This window comes from Leptodactylus fuscus, chromosome 3 (genome assembly GCF_031893055.1).
Source record: "Leptodactylus fuscus isolate aLepFus1 chromosome 3, aLepFus1.hap2, whole genome shotgun sequence".
In the NCBI taxonomy this organism is placed as follows: domain Eukaryota; kingdom Metazoa; phylum Chordata; class Amphibia; order Anura; family Leptodactylidae; genus Leptodactylus; species Leptodactylus fuscus.
Window position 1 is genome coordinate 143,049,230 of NC_134267.1, and position 19,295 is coordinate 143,068,524.

The window sequence follows — 19,295 nt, forward strand, 5'->3', positions numbered from 1 at the left end:
CCAACTCCCCCCCCCACCCACCCACTTTACTAGCTTTGGCAATGCCAAATACCTATTCGGACGTGCCAATAAAGCATTTTTTGATTTGATTTGATGTTATCTGCAACACAAATACAATGGTGAGGTAGAGGGGAGTTTAGGCCAGAACATTGTACACACATCTTATTATTTAGTGTGCCTTTTAGTAATTTTTGGTGTACCATGGAAGATTTTGTGCTTTCGGTTTCCAGTTCTTCTAATCACTGGGGACACAGCAGTGGGATCACCAGAGATTGGGCACTTATCCCCTATCCTTAAGTGTCCTTTATGACACAACCCCCTTTACGGGAAAGCAATAGCCGCAGCAGCACTAACTGCAGCTATGAAGCATCTTCTACTCTGTGTTACACTACCCTTAACCTTTATTCACCATTGCAATCCTTCTCACCTGTTCAATATTGTTCTTATCATAAGATTGCTTTGTGCTCTTCATATGTTCCAGTTTGGCCTCTAGATCCTAAAATAGTTATAAAACACAAAGATTTTAATTCACCAAACACATTTTTCATTGGAAACCACGTTCTAGAAGAGTTCAGCAATCTCAGTCCAAATGACACTTAAAAACAGAAGGTCACTTTCAAAACCATTTATTCATCAAAATTAAAAAAAAAAAAAGGATTACCTAAGCAACTCTGAATTTACTATAGTATTAAAGAAGACCTCAGCACAAAGTTTCATCACTGCACCTGCCACAAATTAACTTCTTTTATGTATAGTGTCTTATTTCCAAGCAGTTCAGCCACATGTCTGCTTCTGATGAACCACCATTTTGTTTTTTAGATTTCACCTGCTTTCTTTTCCTCTGTGCCATGATATCAATCCCATGATGCCTCTGCAAACATAACTTGAGCAGTTTGAGTTTACATATTTGCCTGCTGGGATGGGTGTGTTTAAGTACCCTGTCCTCTATATTATCTTAAATAAGCATAAAAAACTAGCTTGGTGTACATTGCTATGCCAGAGACAGGAGCCTGTCTAATTCTCAGCAGTCACAGTGATAGGCATTTGTCTCCCTGAATGAAGAACCTATGTTGAACTATCCATTCAATTTCATCAGACGTGAAGTTCTGTATACTTCCCCATATGGAAATAGGAAAGGCATGTGTCCAAAGCCTGATTCATACTGATGTTATACTGTACAACAGCCCCATATAAAATAACAAGAAAAACTGACGCACAAAATTACTTCATAAAACATATGGAAAACTTCAATTTTGGTTTCAGTTTGTCTTTAGTTTCAAAGGTATTTATTAAATTATAGCAACAATAAAACATTGCAAACAAGGTGATAAAAGGATGGCAATAAATGCAAAGACAATATCATATATCCAAAAGTAATCTAAATAGAATACAGGGGGGAAAACAAAGAGAGCATAAAAACCAACTTAAATTGTGGAGTAAAGAAGAAGTAGTGCTACAATGTACTTGGACAACAATAAGCGATGTCTAAGGAGTTACCAGACAGGAGGGGAGATGGCAGTGAGAGCACAATCCAGTCATACCACTAAAGTTGAAGACAATATGGAAGACCTGGGATGCAAGACCTGTGGATCCAAGGTAACTTGTTTATTGGCATAGAAACAAAATTATGTCTTCCCCTTTGTATTCTGAATCTGCAATCCTATTGCCATTCATCTGTCCCAAACTTTTTCCCAATCTATGACAGTTAGCAAGCAGTAGGAAACAGATAGCAGGGAGTGTTACTGCATGGTCCGACTACACAAAGTTCGTAGCCAGTTGCCATTAAGACAGATATTTCTCCATTAAAAACTGCAAACCACAAATGATTTTTAATTAAATTTGCAGAATTGGTGATCCTAAACCAGCAGCATTTCCTTGCACTGTTGAGGTGTAGGGCCCCCAACCTGATAATCTGGTTTGCATTTGCACCTCCAAGTAGTTTAAGTGGTTTAACTAGGACTCATCTCCCAATATCTGCTTTGTCTGTTCACTGCACATATAGGCAGTCTCTACTGTGACCAATTGTTAGCTGTTCTTCTACTGCTAGCTCTCCAACATAGTACTGAAAATGGGTTTTCTAGACAACCCTTTTAAATGAAAGAGTTAAGAGCCATGAAAAACGATTAGGAAATGGAGTTCAGTTCAGGCGAAGATATCTGCAATGTTGGGGCGTACCTTGTGTAAAACAGAGTAATACATGGCAGTCTGTTACATGAAATCATAATGAAAAAAGATAATGAGAGTGAAGAAAGAGCATCACAAGAGAACTGAGCAGATCTTGTCATTCCTGCAGCTATTCTGCTAGTTGCTTTTACAGATTTTTATTTCCATGCCATTTCACAGATGGTACATAAACACATAACTTACTTGTGTGCTGTCATTTGTGATCCCTTTACTCTCTATATAAGACTGGAGCTGTGTTGTCAGACTGTGAATAACTTCATTTTGGTGTAAAGTCTCTTTCTTCAGCAGAGCCTCCCTGTTCCTCAATTCTCGGTTTGTCTGTGAGAGTTCTGTTGATTTTGTGGTAACGCAGTCTAAGGCTTTCTTCAGCTGTGTGGTAAGTAACAGAATAATGGCAAAGATTAGATCACCTCTCTGCGATATTAAAATTTGGCTTACATCTGCCAGCTTCTTTAATGGTTTTCAGTATCATGGATTTTCTGATTTCACGTACATTGATCTAAGACAGGGGTGCCCAATATGTCGATTGCAATCTACCAGTCGATCGCAAAGGACGTATGGGTCGATCGTGGGATGCAGCCAGGGATCCCCGGTGTCTGCTTGTTCATAGTGCAGGTTGAGAGTCGACTCCCAGCCTGCACTGTGAACAAGCACTCCGGACACTTGCAGGCCAGGCAGCAGCAGCTCTTGGGGATGACGTGCTCCCCACTCTTAGGGACGGAGGGAGCCGGGGTGCTGCTTGTTCACAGCGCAGGCTGAGTCATCTCCGGACACTGGCAGGCGGGGCTGCCGCAGCCCCAGCCTGCCAGTGTCCAGAGATAACTCTCAGCCTGCGCTGTGAACAAGCAGACACCGGGGATCCCTGGGTGGCCACAGAACACCACTGTCTCCTGCTCTCACGCTCCGCCCGTCCCCGCCCACAGGTCCACCCCAGCCCCGCCCCGACCCCACCCACAGGCCCACCCGACCCCGCCCACAAGAAGTTGGTAGTAGATCTTTTGCCTTGGTCAGTTTATAAAGTAGCTCACATGCTGAAAAAGTGTAAGCACCCCTGATCTAAGATAATCAGAATTGAAGGTAATCTTCTATCAAATGTATCAAAAGTTCTACCATACAACTAATGAGGAATTTTCAATAAAAATACATAAATAACATTAGAAAGCTGTTAGCCAATTGCTCATCATTCCTGATCCACAACATACACTTGTAAGCCTGACTGTATTCTCTACAGGGAGATGGACGAAAGCCCCTGCCAGGCATCTCTGACAACTTTTAAACTCCTTTCAGATCAAAAGAATTTGGCATGTTGTAAGCAATAGCCTGGTACGTATCCCCCAACATCTGTAAAGTGTTCCACCTGGTTCTTCTAAAATAGACAAATATATAATACCTCTGTAACCTCCTTTCTTGCAGCTTTCTTTGCTTCCTTGCTTTCCACCTGGTGCTGTTTCTTTAGTGATACAAGTTGCTCCTCATATAACCTTTCCTTTATTCTGTAATCTTGCTTAGCTTTAGACCTGCAAAGAAAAGAAGACAACACCTTAGAGGTCGCTTTATATGTAGATTCTGCTAAATATTATTTAGGGTTACAAGCATATTACTGGTTCAGGAACAACAGCTTCACTTGTGATTCTTTGTCTTGTAGGTCTCTTTCTAGTTCACTGACACGATTCTGTAAAGCAGAGTTTCTCTGTAAAGCAACATCCAATGTATGAGCAAGCTTTCGGTTATCCTCTCGAGCAACTTCAACAAATTTCTGCAGTGGTTCTATCTGTTTGAAGATGAAACAGAGGAAATGGCAATCTGCTATGGCGCCGTATTCATAAAAAACCATCTACTTCATGTTACCTCTCCACGTTGCTGGCACTGTGTAGTATGTAGTTTTGTATTACATTCTAAAAGTTCAGCTTTTAGTTTTTCAATGTGCTTCCGACTCCGATTCCTAAGAAGAGACAGGGAGTACAAGAGGCAAATGTTTATAAATAAAAAGTCACTATTTCATTTTGCTATTACGTCAACCACCTGGTCAAATAACAGATACATTTATATATTTATGGCACATATGTGGACAAACAATTTTGTCATGTGCATGTAACATTTTGACCTTTTATAGTATCTTTAGTTTTCACACTTGGTATCCGATGATTGTTCGGTTTTGTAGCTACATTATTACAATATAACATTCCTATGTTTTTAAAGCTCTGTTAGGATCCTCCTCCATAGATTCTATTTCATTTAATGAAAAAAAATAATGCTGTATGCAGATCTATTTTTCTATTAAAAAAAGGCAAACACCACAAGAGAATCTGACAGACCCTGTTATTAGTCAGTGGGATTTTCATTTTATGATGGACCACATCACTGTGATTTCTGTTTTGTAGCTTCTGTAATAATAACATAAACAATGGGCACTAGATGTGCTTTACTTATTTTCCTTATTGTTAGTTACAATGTTCCAAGTGTGACCGGACTGGTATGGTTCCAGTGGCCAGCTGACCTATAAGACCTCCCTAGCTAAAGGTGGATCATTCTTCTAGTTAAATCACAGTTGTCTAATCTCTACCAAAATGCCAAAAATCTCTCTTAGACGAAGGCCACACGTGGCATCCCACAGCAAAAAAGCTCTGTGGGAAAAACTGCGGCAGCAGTGCATCAGGGTTTTTCACGTGGTACTTTCACCAGAAAGTTTGTAGAGGTTTCTTCTGCGGACTTTTGGCTTCAATTCTACCTATAGGGAAACTTCCAGCACTTCCATAGGTATAATTGACATGCTGCCATTTCCAAAACGGTTTGAAAATTGTTTGCTGTATCTATAGCACAGATTTCCTTCATACATATGATAGAATATAAGTAAGTATATTTTAAAAAACCTTTGTATACTACCTGTCTTTATGTAAACTTAACAGATCATTATCTTTCCGTCCTAATTCTGTCTGCAGTATTTCTAGGTCTTTCTGGACCATGGCGTGAGAAGACAAGACATTTTCTAAAGTTTCTGATATTCTGGTCCTCTCTTCAGACATCTCAGACAGTTGTTGCTGAAGGCCAGCTTTCTATATGACACAAAATAGGAGGAATGAATAGAACAGTACTAAACATAATTCATTAAATAAATATAAATTCATTGGCCGTCACTCACAGCCTGCCCCTCCATCTCCTCTAAAGTGTCAATCTGCTGCCTGAGTCTGTTCTCTGCTTGTATGGCTTTATCTCTGGCCTGGAGAACTAATGCAAGCTCTTCCTCTTTACAAAGCAATAGCTTATCAGTCTGTTGATGATATAACACACATAATGTCACAGTAAGTAATTATTTTAGAAATGTACATATAGAGTTGACTTTTTCACTGTCAAAGACCTATGTAATACAATATACCTTTAAATACGTGCAACAACTACACAATAAGAGCTTAGGATCATATTAAAGCGCAGAATCTTAGCTTTCAATACTTTCTAGACTAGGTGCGATTTCACAATGCAGCAATCATTTGAAATAAGGGGGTAGAATAAAATGCTTTATCTTCTGGCTTTATTTATGTATATGAGACGGGTGAAGCTGCAAGTGACATCAAGAAGAAAGATCATAAGTCTGTTATGGTCATCACTAGGGTTGAGCGATCGTGTTCGGAAAAAAAATCTGATTCCGATCGGCGATCGAGAAAATTACACGATCGCGATTGGAATTCCGAACACAATCTTTTTACGTGGGATCGAGATCGGTAGTATTTCCCACAATGCCTTCACACTGAGTATATAGCGTATATTCAGTGTGAAGGCTCCGCTGCGGTTCCATAGGAATGAATGGAGGCAGCCGGCACACAGCCTTAACCCCCTGCGCTGGCTGCCTCCATTCATTCTAATGGGAGACTAAAGTAGCATCTCTAGTAGCTACTTACCTCCAGAGATGGCTGCTCCGCTGCTGTTCGCCTCGCTGCCGTCAGGCCCCTGCTGTTCGTCACGTCTCCCCGCCCTGTACCCGCCCACACTCTCCTAACCTGGCAGGGAGGGGGCAGTGAAGGGAGAAGAAGACTGCAGCTGGAGCGGCAGCGAGGCGAACAGCAGCAGAGCAGCCATCTCTGGAGGTAAGTGGACACCAGGGGGGAGTAAGTAGCCAGAGGATTAAAAAAAAAATCCTCTGGCTACTTAGTGATTCACTACATAGCGTGGATTCTAACAATTGTTAGATTCCATGCTGTATAGTGAATAGGATTGCTTTTAAAATCCGATCTCCGATTAATAAAAAAATCCCATTGACTTGCATTGGGATCGGAACTGGGATCGAGATCGGGTTCGAATAAGAAATGATCGGAAATCGGATTTTAAAATCGATCCTGAAAAGTCAGGATCGGCTCAACCCTAGTCATCACTTCTCTGTATAGCCTTAAAGCGGTTGTCCAAATGTTTTTTTTATACTGATGACCTATCCACAGGTTAGGTAATGAGCATGTGATCTGTGTGGCTCAGACACCCAGACCCCACATAGCTGTTCTGGCAGCCTCAGGACGCCAGAAGATACAGCAGTGGACGAGGAGTGTGCACACACTCACCTATGGTGTCCAGAGGCTGATCTAAAATAATTCAAAACAGCATTTGGGCAGTTTGTTAACCCTTTAAGCATCTCACAGGAATTAAAACAACATGGAGGTGAAATTTAGACATTTAATTTTTTTTTAATAATACATTAATTTAGCCCTAAAATTATCACATTCACAATTTCTCCCGAGCACAAACATACATACCCCACATGTGGTTGTAAACTGATGTTTGGGCACACGGGAGCACGTGGAAGGAAAGGAGCAACACTGGGTGTTTGAAAGGCAGATATTTTTTTATTTTTTTTATTTATGTAGATTGTGAGCCCCATATAGGGATCACAATGTACTTTTTTTTTCTTCTATCAGTATGTCTTTGTAGAATCGGAGGAAATCCATGCAAACACGGGGAGAACATACAAACTCCTTGCAGATGTTGTTCCTGGCAGGATTCGGGACACGGCTGCAGTGCTAACCACTGAGACACCATTTTGCCCCCGAAAGGCAGATTTTATGACTGAGTTGCCTTAGTTCCTAAAGTGGTAGACCAGATGCCTGTTTTTCAATTCATGTCCTCTGGGGTTGGCCTCACTATTTCGCCATCACCAAGCCTTGCGGTTTGTTTCGTGGATTCTGGTACATTCCCAACTGGTTCATATACTGTCCTGGGTCAGATTATCTTGTCAGCTAGATCCATGATTGCCCATCAATGGTGCGCTGCTCCTTGTTTGACTGTGAATGAACTGGTCCACCACGTTAATTTAGCATATATCCTGGAAAGGATGCTAGTCACCAAAAATTACACCTTTTCCAAACTTTGCTCTAAATGGGCTCTCTGGCTCCCCCTAATGGAGAAGGGGAGAAGTTCCCACAACTAGTTTCTGCTCCCCCTACTCTGCTCTCCATGATAGACACTAGCTCCTGGTAGATGAAGGGCTTGACATATTCCCCTAACCTTATATCTATCTCAGTTTCGGGCATGATGTAACATTGTAGAGGCGCACCTCTAATGAGGCGGCATTCTTACAATTTGTTTTCCCCTGAAACCAGCACAAGACAGGCTGCTCTGAAAAAAAAAAAGTCGAGCGGACCTGTCCTGGGCTGGCTTAGACCTTTGCGTCTCAGCACAGGCAGCGATGCTAAGACATCATCACACCTCTTGCGCTGACACGTAGACATCTTATGCGTACGTTTTTAATAGACCACTACCTGCTGGAGTATCCCCAGCAGGTAACGGTCTATTTATCTACCTATCCCCCCCGTTACTGCTCATGGCCGCCCCCCGCTTCCCCTTCTGCTATAGGATGCAGAAGAAGGGAGCAGAAGCGGGCCCCCGCACTCCAACAACTACCACTATTATTATACTCCGGGGTCTTTTCAGACCTAAGAGTATTATAATCAGAGACTCAGGGGAGGTGAAGAAACATAAAAAATACTGTTACTCACATCTCCTGGATCCGGTATTTCTCCCAGCAGGCTTCAGACCCTTATAGTAACGTCCCAGACGTCACGTGGGGCAGGCTGACAACATTATGCGTCGTGACACCATTCTTGCCCATATGACGTCAGGACGGACATTCAAGATGGCCAAAAGTTGCCAGGAGTGCGCCAGAGCCTGGGATAGATAAGTAACAGTGGTTTTTAAGTTTGTCACCTCTGGAAATCTACACTCATTATACTCTGGGGTCTGAAAAGACCCTAGAGTATAATAATAGTTCATGGGTGGGCCACTATGGGGCATAATAGCGGTTGCAGGAGCCATTGTGGGCCATAATAGAGATTGCAGAGGCCACTGAGGCCCACAGACATGCTCAATCCGACTGAAGACACTGCCGACTAGGCCCATTCATTGGGTCTAATCCGGAGCAGAACACTGCACCGGCATCCAGTCGCAGCTACCCATTTTTTGGTCCGGAAACTGAGGCGGTCCCCGCCTTAGTTTCTGGATCAAAAAACCCTGTGGGAACCTGGCCTAAGAGTGAATAGCAGTAGCCTACTGGTGCCCTGGTTTACTAAGGAATCCCTAGCTGATTCCCCCTGACCTAGAATTTGAGTTAGGGGGTTCCCCCAGACTTATCGACACTTAGGGGACATTATTTGTTTTATTATTGTCTTTTAGGGTGGCCAATGTTGGTTTTCAATTGTTTATAATAAAAGTTATATTTTATGTTATATGGTCTTTTTTGGATATCTACTCTGTGATAGAAAAATTTTGTCTGGTAGTTGCGGAATTTGCAATTTCTGCAATGGAAATTGCAGCAGAATTTGGTCACAGAGAAAAATTCACCTTCAAATTCCTGAAGCTGAATTCTTGAGCTACGACAAATTCTGTCAGTTCAAGCTACTAACGCTAACATATAAAGCCATCCACACCCTGTCCCCTCCATATATCTCTGAACTAATCTCCCGCTACCTGCCCACACGTAACCTCAGATCCTCCAACGACCTCTTACTCCACTCTGCTCTCATCCGCATCTCACACAACCGTCTCCAAGATTTCTCTTGTGCATCCCCCATACTCTGGAACTTACCATGACACATAAGACTGACCCCCACAATCACAGGATTCAAGAAGGCCCTGAAGACTCACCTATTTAGGAAGGCCTACAACCTCCAATGACACTATCACCGCACTGTCATCTGTACAGTCTCTCCCTCTCTTTCTGTCTCTACCCCCTTCCCTCATAGATTGTAAGCCCTCAAGGGCAGGGCCCTCTACCCCACCGTGCCAGTCGGTCATTGTTAGTATTATATCTACCTGTATATTTTGTGTATTGTATGTAATCCCCCAAATGTAAAGCACCATGGAATTAATGGAGCTATATAAATAAATAATAATAATAATGTGAACATACATCAAGAGTCTCCTACTGGAGTTCAAGCACTTTCTTAAAATGGGAGCAAAGGATTGAACTTTACTAATTTATTTTTGTAACTAACCTGCTGCAATTTAGCTTCAAACCTCTGCAGAAGGATTTTGCTTGAGTCAAGTTCTGAATTTACCTAGATTAACAAAACTAAATTTAGGAATGTGCTCATGTGCACAGCCAATCCACACACAGCTTTCAACAAATGGGGCATGACATTGTGAGGGTTATCGACGAACCTCAGGTTTCCTGCAATTTCATAGAGATGAAAAAACAATGATAGCATGGTCAATTGTATATTGCACTATAGAGCTATTTTGCCTTAAAGGCAGCAGAGCAAGGTTCACAATAAAAGCTATAAAGGTATCTGTGACACAGCCAGAGGTTTTTTCAAGCTTCAAAACCAGCCACGGGCATACATGTCTATGTGTATAACTATATTCGGGGCTGAACAGGGAGAGGTATGTGCTAGCCATTGAAAGAGCTTATTGAGCTTCTTATCTCCACATACAGTACCTAATGAATCGTTGGACGCTGTGTAATACAATGCAGCCTCCTGCATATGGCTCTGGCATGTTCATTATGCCTTAGTCTGAAACTGTAACTGTATATTGGTAGCAGCTTACCTTCGTGTAGCTAGTCTGTAAGGCTACATTAAGTTTACGGAGTTTGGAATTCTCTGAGTGAGCATCACCAAAAGCCTTCAAATCGGACTGCAACTGCTCTACTGTGCTCTACATTGGGAAGTGAGAAAAGATATCAGCAAGACATGCATTACAGATATACTGACGTAATAGCATTCAGCAGATGACCTCATAACAAGTCTTTTACATCTCACCTGCAGCTTCCCTTTTTCATATGCCAATTTGTTCTTACTATCGGTCAGTTCATTCAACAATTGCTCCACCTGTCTTTTTGAATGCTAAAAAGAGCATGCAAAAATATTAGCAAGAATGGTAAGGCAATTTATACTTGGCTCAAAAAACGCAACAAAAAAAGCTGCGTTTCTGTAACGTGGGTCTTTAACCTTAAGTAGTTCCCTTTATTTCGGCTTACTTAAATATCACAGGTGTTTGAGAATGATTTCAGTGATCCATAGACCCTGGAGACACAATACCAGCCATGATTTTAAAAAAAAAATAAAATAAAATAAAATAAATCTTTGACACTTAAATTTGATTTAGGACCAAAATACCGGTAGCTGCGACTGGATGTCGATGCAGTGCATCGGCATCCAGTTGCAGCACTCCACTCTGGATTAGGCCCAAATGAATGGGTCTAGTCGGGAGGGTGTGTCTTCAGGCGTACATCGGAGGCTGAACTGGCCGCGACATCTGCCTGAAGAATGAGCATGTCACTTATTTTTTCCGGGAGCCGGAACAGACCGCTAGCAGAAAAAAGAAATGACCGGCTCCCATTGATTTCAATGGGAGCCGTTTTTTTGGTCAGGATTTTGAGGCGGATTCCACCTCAAAATACTGACCAAAAATCTCCATGTAAACTCAGCCTAAGTGTTCTATACAAACCTGTGTGATGTGATAAACATTTACTGTGCATATTATTTGATCTGCATTTAGATAAGATTTCTGGTAATCATAATAAATAATTTCTCATGGTAAAGGGAAAAGTCTATATCTATTGTGATATTGTCCTGTTCATCAAACTGTCAAAGCCGCCTCCCCCCAGCTTGTTGAAGAATACAGGAAGTGAGAGAAAAAAAGAGACAGTAGGCAAAGTTGCTGAGACAGGGAAATGGGAAGACCTCTTTAAGTGAAGCTATGTCAACGTAGGGATTATATTACATATTTAGAGATGAGCGAGTACTGTTCGGATCAGCCGATCCGAACAGCACGCTCACACAGAAATGAATGGATGTAGCCGGCACGCGGGGGGTTAAGCGGCTGGCCACCGTCAAAGCGGAAGTACCAGGTGCATCCATTCATTTCTATGGAGCGTGCTGTTCGGATCGGCTGATCCGAACAGTACTCGCTCATCTCTATACATATTGATTTGTTTATTTATTCTTATGATTAAATTCTTATTTATTTGAAACACATATTTTCAGTCATACTTTTTGTACCTGTTCTTGCTCTAGCACTGCCACGTGTTCTACAAGTCTTTTATTTTCCTGCTCTTGGACCCATAGAGAACTCTGAAGCATCTCCTGTTCCAGCTGCCATTTAGAAAGAGAACAGAAGAGACAGATGCAAGGAAAACAAAATGACTGTTCAAAGGAGCTTTATAAAAAGGAGGCCTATGACACGAAAATTAAAATATTTAAGAAAACAATTTCACTATTTTTTTTACCTTTTTAAAAATATACAAAACCATCTTAAGACAGACTGTCTCCAATTCTGCAGTGGGCTCCTTCAACTACCACCATTCTACTGGGTAGTTCATTAAGACGTTATGTCACATGACCAGGTCAGCCAGACATCCATAAGTGATTGAGTCTTGATTTCCTGCCATAATCATGTGATGTTTCATTATATAATGTCAGTCCCCAGAGAACTGGAAGCAAGTGAAGAAGCTGTAAAAATGCTTAAATAGACGTCTGTACAGCCAGGGTGAGGGTTCAAAACGTGTGACGTAAACTGTCTTCCTTATTGGGTTGTGCAAGATTAAACTAAAATGAGCATGATGTATTATGGAATGTCTTATTTGTCCTTTACTGGCCAAGAATCCAAACTGACTTGATAGATCACAGAAGGAACCACTTAAAAACTGGAATATAGAAACACTACTAGCCAGTTCATCTAGACCAGGGGTCTCAAACTCGCGGCCTTCGGGACGATAATTTGCAGCCCCCGGCCGACATTCCGCCGTCCGCCGTAATAGTACGGCACATGCCGGGTGTGTAACTATGGCGACCGCCCAGGAGCCGGGCGGCCTCCATAGCCGCCGGGTGTCTACTGCTTTATGCATTAACCCCTCCGGTAAATTCTGTAGCGGGAAAAATAGTCAAAAGTGCCAAACCGACGTTTTTTCACTGTTTCGATTCTGATAAAAATTTTAATAAAAAGTGATCAAAGCAATGGCATTTCCCAAAAATGGTAGAAATAAAAAGTACAACCGGCCCCGCAAAAAAAGACGCCCTATGCATCCCCGTATACGGACGTATAAAAAAGTTACGGCTGTCAGAATATGGCGACTTTTAGAAAAAAAAAAAATTGGGAAAACCTGATGCGGCCCAGACTCTACCTCCAGCGGCCCCAGGGTAAATTGAGTTTAAGACCCCTGATCTAGACGGATATCAGCTATAGTGAAACGAGGAGCTTTCATTGGACAACATGTCAGGAGCAGCAAATCACACATTGTCCCATAAAGCTCTAGTTGGTATCGGACTATGTGAACTGGCTACTTCTAAACATTTATAAGCCAAAATCTAGATGGCAAAGTATGTCCTTTTCTTCTATCGGTAACAGCCTTGTATATTTCAACAAAATATGGCTAAATCTCCCCCTCTCATGATAGATCATCAGTACGAAAAATGCCTGGGTGCCAGAAAACCCGCAAATCCATTCAAAGATACATAAAAATATAAAGTTACCTTGCTTTCAGTCAACTGAACTTCCAGATTTTGTTTTGTCTCCAGGAAATCATTAAGAGTCTTTTCAAGCTGCATAAAGCACAAGATATTATTTCTATCAATTGTGTAAAGGACATTGCAAATATAGTAGATGCTCGCATGATGACAAAGATTACTAAACGCGCTATCACGTGTTAGAGGCAAAGTATGAAATGCAGGTAGTCAATGCCGGCTCAGTATGCTTCAGCTAGATGTAATAAACTTAACCCTGAGGCAGGGATGTGCCATGTGCATTTATATGATATGATACATGCAGGTCCATACATAGAGAAAGGTTGGCCTGACAATATACTCCACATATTTACTATCACAAGTGACATTTAGAACTCCTCTAAACAGAGCAACAAAAGTTACTGAGAAATCACAAAATATGTTCCAGCCATTAATGGAACCTCTCATCTTTATTTCTTTACCCTTATTCTAGGACCTACTGTTCAGAGATTATGAATTGATAACCTTGCATGATAATTTGTACTACTATTGACAGATTCTGTATAAAGTTATCTATACACATCAATGGGATCCAGACTATACTCCAAGGATCACCAAGTAGAAATTGAACATAACCAATTGTTTTATTCTCCAGGTATTTTTCTAACAAAACATAAGGTGGATTGTGAGCCACAAATTGGGACTGACAAAAGTGATCTGCACACTATGTCATCATTCATAAATAAGATGCAGTTGTGACAAGACATTATAAATTCATTATGCAAAATGATAATGTATGATAATATAAAAACAATGAGATTTATATATGTAAAGACACATTTTTCTCTGTTATACCCGTTCTTGAAGTAGGATCATTGCGTTTTGTAAAGCTGCCTTATCCTGTAGGGCAGAGTCCAGATCCGCTCTCAGACATGTAATGGTGGTTTCTTGCATTTCCATTTGCACTTTGTTTTTCTGTTCTGTATGTTCTTCTTTTGCTTTACACTTGCTGTGCTCAGTACGAAGAGATTCTCTGTAATTGACACATCAATAGTTAATAATGCAACAATGAATGTAACAATGAAACAATTCTGTAGCTCTAAGAATACTGTCCTCAGCTATGCAGGAAACTGCAGCCATTCACATTCACTAAAAAGTAGTCATACTGCAGTTCTCAGCACAGAGGATATCGAGGTCACCACTGTGCAAGGAAAAACAGTGAAAAGGTTGCAGTGCTCCATCATTATCATGGTTGGAGGGGGTCTACGTACTAACCACAAGGCAATGTCATGTCCTAACAATATTCCATCACTCTTCAAAATGGCATTATCCCATTAATATGTTAAACTGTTATCATCCATTGCAAGCTGCAACAGTACAAAAATTCTTTACAAAAATATCTTAACAAATATGAAGAAATAAATCTTATCTATTGCTTTGAGCAAAACAAGCCACTTTTTAATAATGTAGATGTGAGTAACGTACAGTTCTGATTCCAGCTGTGTTTGCCGACTTCTCATTTTCTGCACTTCACCACCCAGGTTGGTCTGCACAGCCCTGAACAACGCTTCCTGGTGTTGCAGTTTTTCTGCCATAGAGTCTTGCAGTAACTGGCATTCCTGCTGGTGTTGTGTCACAAGATGCAGGTTTCGGTTGGTCAGTTTCTGCACACTCTCAGTAAGCTCCGAGCACTGGTTCTCCAACTGTTCATTTAAACACTGCAGAATACAGACTACATACATCAGTATCTATGTGAGGAAACAAGACTTCATTCTTTTGCAGATATTGTACGCTTGACAATTTATCAAAATGTTTTGGTAAACTACAATGGCAAAACAACTACAAAATATCTATAAGCACTCATGGTGTATTTTGTTTCTATGACAAGAGACACAAAAAGGCTCAAACACAGCAGAACTGGAAGCCTTTTTCTGTCACTCAGGTGCCATGGGAAGCCACCTGTGCTGTGCAATCCTGTTGTGGAGATGCGAATGGTTTTGCACATGGAGCTCCAGACATTGCAGCTGAGGGTTATGGTTCTTATGCCTACGCCATCCAAGTAACATACATTTACAGCAGTATGAGCTATCTACAGATCAACAGTGTCTGGTACATTAAACCAAGGTGTTAAGAAGTAATGTTTTCAGATAATTTATTTTATTAATAACTAGCAGGAGGACCCGGCTTCACACAGGTGTATTTTATTTTTTGTTTGTGTAGTGGCCCTATAAGAATTAGCCAGTTTTGCACTTGTGTATTTTGTATATCGTTTGTGTGTGCGTCTCTGCCTGCGACTTCGTCTGCGTGTTGTTAGTGTCAATGATCCGCCTATATTCAGCAAATTGCTGCGGTCGATAGTTTGCCTACTCCGGCATTTCAGCAGCTCTTAAACTGTCCTGCTGATGAACTTGTTCTTCACGCCGTTCCTGTGATTGTACCAGCATCTCAGCAGCTTCCTGGGACGGCATATGAGCGTGTTGATGATCTGCCAGCTTCGGTGTTCTGGCAACTGCCAAGCTGGCCTGCCACTGAACTCATTCCTCGCGCTGTGCCCGTGATTGTTCCGGCATCTCAGCAGCTCGCTGGGACACCACATAATGAGTGTGTTATTGGCGCCGATGATCCCCCTCAGCTCCGCTTGAGGAGAACTCTGTGACTTCTGACTACCTTCATAGCACTCCTTGTTTAAGAATTTTGCAACAAATTAGATTTACTTTTGGATGTGGCTATTTATAGGTACCGTACCTATGAACTACTGGCTATTTTTAGGTGCCGTCCGTACCTTTAGTACCGTGCCTATAAACTTAAATAAACTGCAGATGTATCATATTTATCCCAGTAAATTTTCACTTTATTAAGACATTTAGGTTACAATAAATATGGCTAATCTTCCTCGCATTGCGGACATCCATCCACTCTATAACAATCTTCATGTAGTGTGGAACAACAAGAAAACCAAGTTGTCAATTTTTTTGACTTTTTCCCCAAATCAAAGTGGCAAATAAGACATTTCTCCATTTCCTTGCGCACACACAGCTCTGCTCTACTGCCAACCATCCCTCCAGCTACTCCTCCTGTCACACACACAGCTCTGCGCTACTGCCAACCATCCCTCCAGCCAATCCTCCTGTCACACACACAGCTCTGCGCTACTGCCAACCATCCCTCCAGCTACTCCTCCTGTCACACAGACAGCTCTGCTCTACTGCCAACCATCCCTCCAGCTACTCCTCCTGTCACACACACAGCTCTGCGCTACTGCCAACCATCCCTCCAGCTCCTCCTCCTTTCACACACACAGCTCTGCGCTACTGCCAACCATCCCTCCAGCTACTCCTCCTGTCACACACACAGCTCTGCGCTACTGCCAACCATCCCTCCAGCTACTCCTCCTGTCACACACACAGCTCTGCTCTACTGCCAACCATCCCTCCACAGTGGGACACATGGGGACACTATGGGGACACTATACTGTGTGCATTGGACAATATAGGGGTTAATACTGTGTGTGCAGGGGACACTATTGGGGTTAATACTATGTGTGCAGGGGACACTATTGGGATAATACTGTGTGCATTGGACACTATAGGGGTTAATACTGTGTGTGCAGGGGACACTATGGGGGATAATACTGTGTGCAGGGGACACTATTGGGGATAATACTGTGTGCAGGGGCCACTAAGGGACATAATACTGTGTGCAGGGGCCACTAAGGGACATAATACTGTGTGCAGGGGCCACTATGGGGGATAATACTGTGTGCAGGGGACACTATTGGGGATAATACTGCGTGCAGGGGATAATTCTGCGTGCAGTGGCCACTAAGGGACATAATACTGTGTGCAGGGCTTACTAAGGGACATAATCGAGTGCGGAGGAGGGGGTCGGTCGAGGTCTTCGGCGTCGGTTTGAGGGGGGGAGGGGGCCATGTCAAAAGTTCGCCACGGGGCCCCGCCATTCCTAGTTACGCCACTGCTTTAACCCTTAAGTAATATCATGGTGTCTATCATAATGATATGTGTATGGTAGTGGTGTATGATAGACACCATGATAGTACTTAAGGGTTAAACAAATATAAACATATACATATTAATTATTACATTTATCAAAAAAAAAAAAAGAAAAAAAAAAAGAATATACTCACATTTGTGAAGAAGGAAGTGCAGCATGGCCATAGATTGCTCCTGTCCCCACACTGTACAATGTAAGGGATAAGCGATAACTCACTGCTGGGAGGGGGAGGGGGGGAATTCCGGGCTGCACAGAGATGATAGCATAGGGGAAGCTGCAGCTGCTGCACAGGGGGTCCTCAGTCCCGATGTATACTTTCCCTGTATTAATAGGGAAAGTATACCACGGGCAGGAGGCCCCTGTGTAAGTGTCGGGGCCCTGGGAAACTGCCGGCAGCCGGGCATCTTTAATTATTACAGTGCTGCCGGCAGCCTGGGGCCCGAGGTCACTGATCCAGCCCCTGCCACTATCAGTCCTCGGTTTCTCAATGCAAATGCATTGGCCAGGGGCCCGAACTGGCCCCTGACATCCCGATCGGGCCCCTGGTCAATGCATCTGCATTGGGAAAACGAGGTCTGATAGTGAAGGCTCGGGGCCTACCGGGGGATTCCCCGGCAGGCCAGTCCGACCCTGCTTCCATTGAAATGAATGGAGCGGTCCACACTGCCCCCGGCCACAATGCCACTCAAAACAAGAGACAAAAATTCCCATTCTCCTGATAAGTGGAGGCCTCACAACAATCTGCAAGTTATCCCCTGTCCACAGGATAGGGAATATCCTTCCAAGATGGGGAAACTCCTTTAAGCGATTTCCACCTTTATCATCGTGGCGCTTTTAGGCCCAAATCTTGTGCCTATTAATTTCTCAGTTTATCCTTAAATAGGTTGGGGCCGTGGGGTGGATTTATGAAGGTTGGCATCGTAGCTGTGTAGATTTCAGGGATCATCTACAACATAGACCCTAAATGTGGTAGGGCCCGTGGGACCACACACCGCACCCCCTTACAGTACAGTGGCAAAGGTGGCGCACATACAGAAAAAGTGGCAAACAGATTTGTGCAACTTTTTTATGCCTTGTAAGCTTGATTACTGATGTACAGGACATGATAAATTTCCATGTGTTTTTTTTTTCTGATACAAAGCTCCAAACCCACTGCATAATCCTAAAACAATGCAGGAAAAAAATAGGAAGCTGTTAGACCAGGGGTGCCCAATACGTCGATCGCGATCTACCGGTCGATCGCTAAGGACGTATGGGTTGATCGCGGGATGCAGCCAGGCATCCCAGCTGTCTGCTTCTTCACAGCGGAGGCTGAGAGTTATCTCTGGACACTGGCAGGCTGGGGCTGCGGCAGCCCCGACTGCCAGTGTCCATAGATGACTCTCAGCCTGCGCTGTGAACAAGCACTTGCAGGCCGCTCTTAGGGATGGAGGGGGCCGGGGTGCTGCTTGTTCACAGCGCAGACTGTGAGTCATCTACAGACACTGGCAGGCGGGGCTGCCGCAGCCCCAGCCTGCCAGTGTCCAGAGATAACTCTGTCTGCGCTGTGAAGAAGCAGACAGCGGGGATGCCTGGGTGGCCACCTCTCATGATCAGCCCGCCCATGCCCACAGACACGCCCCACCCACAGGCCCGCCTCGGTCCCACCCACAAGAAGTGGGTAGTCGATCTTAGGGCTTGGTCATGTTAAGAAGTAGCTCACATGCTGACAAAGTGTGAGCACCTCTGTGTTAGACGTTTCTCTTCTGTCAATCCACTCCTGGCTTTGGCTCAAGAGAAGAGCAGCCATCTTACTACACCCACAGTTGGCCAAAGCACTAGAATATTTGCCCAATTCCACAGTAGCAAAAATCATACCAAATGGTGAGGCGTTTCTGGTGGTATTCATAACAAATAGCGGTGGGGGAGGTGCAGATTTCACCCTATGTAAAGGGTGAAATCCTCGATTACACCTGCAAAATAAACTGACATGGGGCAGATTGAGAAACACAGATCAGGATACACTGCAGATATAGGAAAGCATTGTACTTATAGGGGGAGGAACCCTATATGTATATATAGCATCAATGGTCTGTATACAATACATAGAACCCAGGTCTGTAGGTGTAACCACCAGGGGTGCTATTACAACGAAATGGTTAACCCCTCTCTATCCCAGATACACTAAATCTAGAGTAAAGCTCA

The 19,295-nt window shown here is 43.0% G+C and overlaps 1 protein-coding gene across 1 annotated transcript in view; it reads right to left on the reverse strand.

Moving 5' to 3' along the window:
- CCDC150 (coiled-coil domain containing 150) overlaps positions 1–19,295 on the reverse strand; it is a 67,380-nt gene that overhangs the window by 7,185 nt on the left and 40,900 nt on the right. The window contains exons 10-23 of the mRNA XM_075268454.1: positions 14,586–14,818; positions 13,956–14,133; positions 13,131–13,199; positions 11,661–11,753; positions 10,419–10,502; positions 10,207–10,314; positions 9,654–9,716; positions 5,324–5,452; positions 5,068–5,237; positions 4,033–4,126; positions 3,786–3,955; positions 3,575–3,701; positions 2,368–2,553; positions 428–496 (exon numbers count right to left, since the gene is read on the reverse strand). Coding sequence (XP_075124555.1) covers positions 428–496; positions 2,368–2,553; positions 3,575–3,701; positions 3,786–3,955; positions 4,033–4,126; positions 5,068–5,237; positions 5,324–5,452; positions 9,654–9,716; positions 10,207–10,314; positions 10,419–10,502; positions 11,661–11,753; positions 13,131–13,199; positions 13,956–14,133; positions 14,586–14,818 — 1,773 coding nt within the window. The remainder of the gene's footprint in view (positions 1–427; positions 497–2,367; positions 2,554–3,574; positions 3,702–3,785; positions 3,956–4,032; positions 4,127–5,067; positions 5,238–5,323; positions 5,453–9,653; positions 9,717–10,206; positions 10,315–10,418; positions 10,503–11,660; positions 11,754–13,130; positions 13,200–13,955; positions 14,134–14,585; positions 14,819–19,295) is intronic.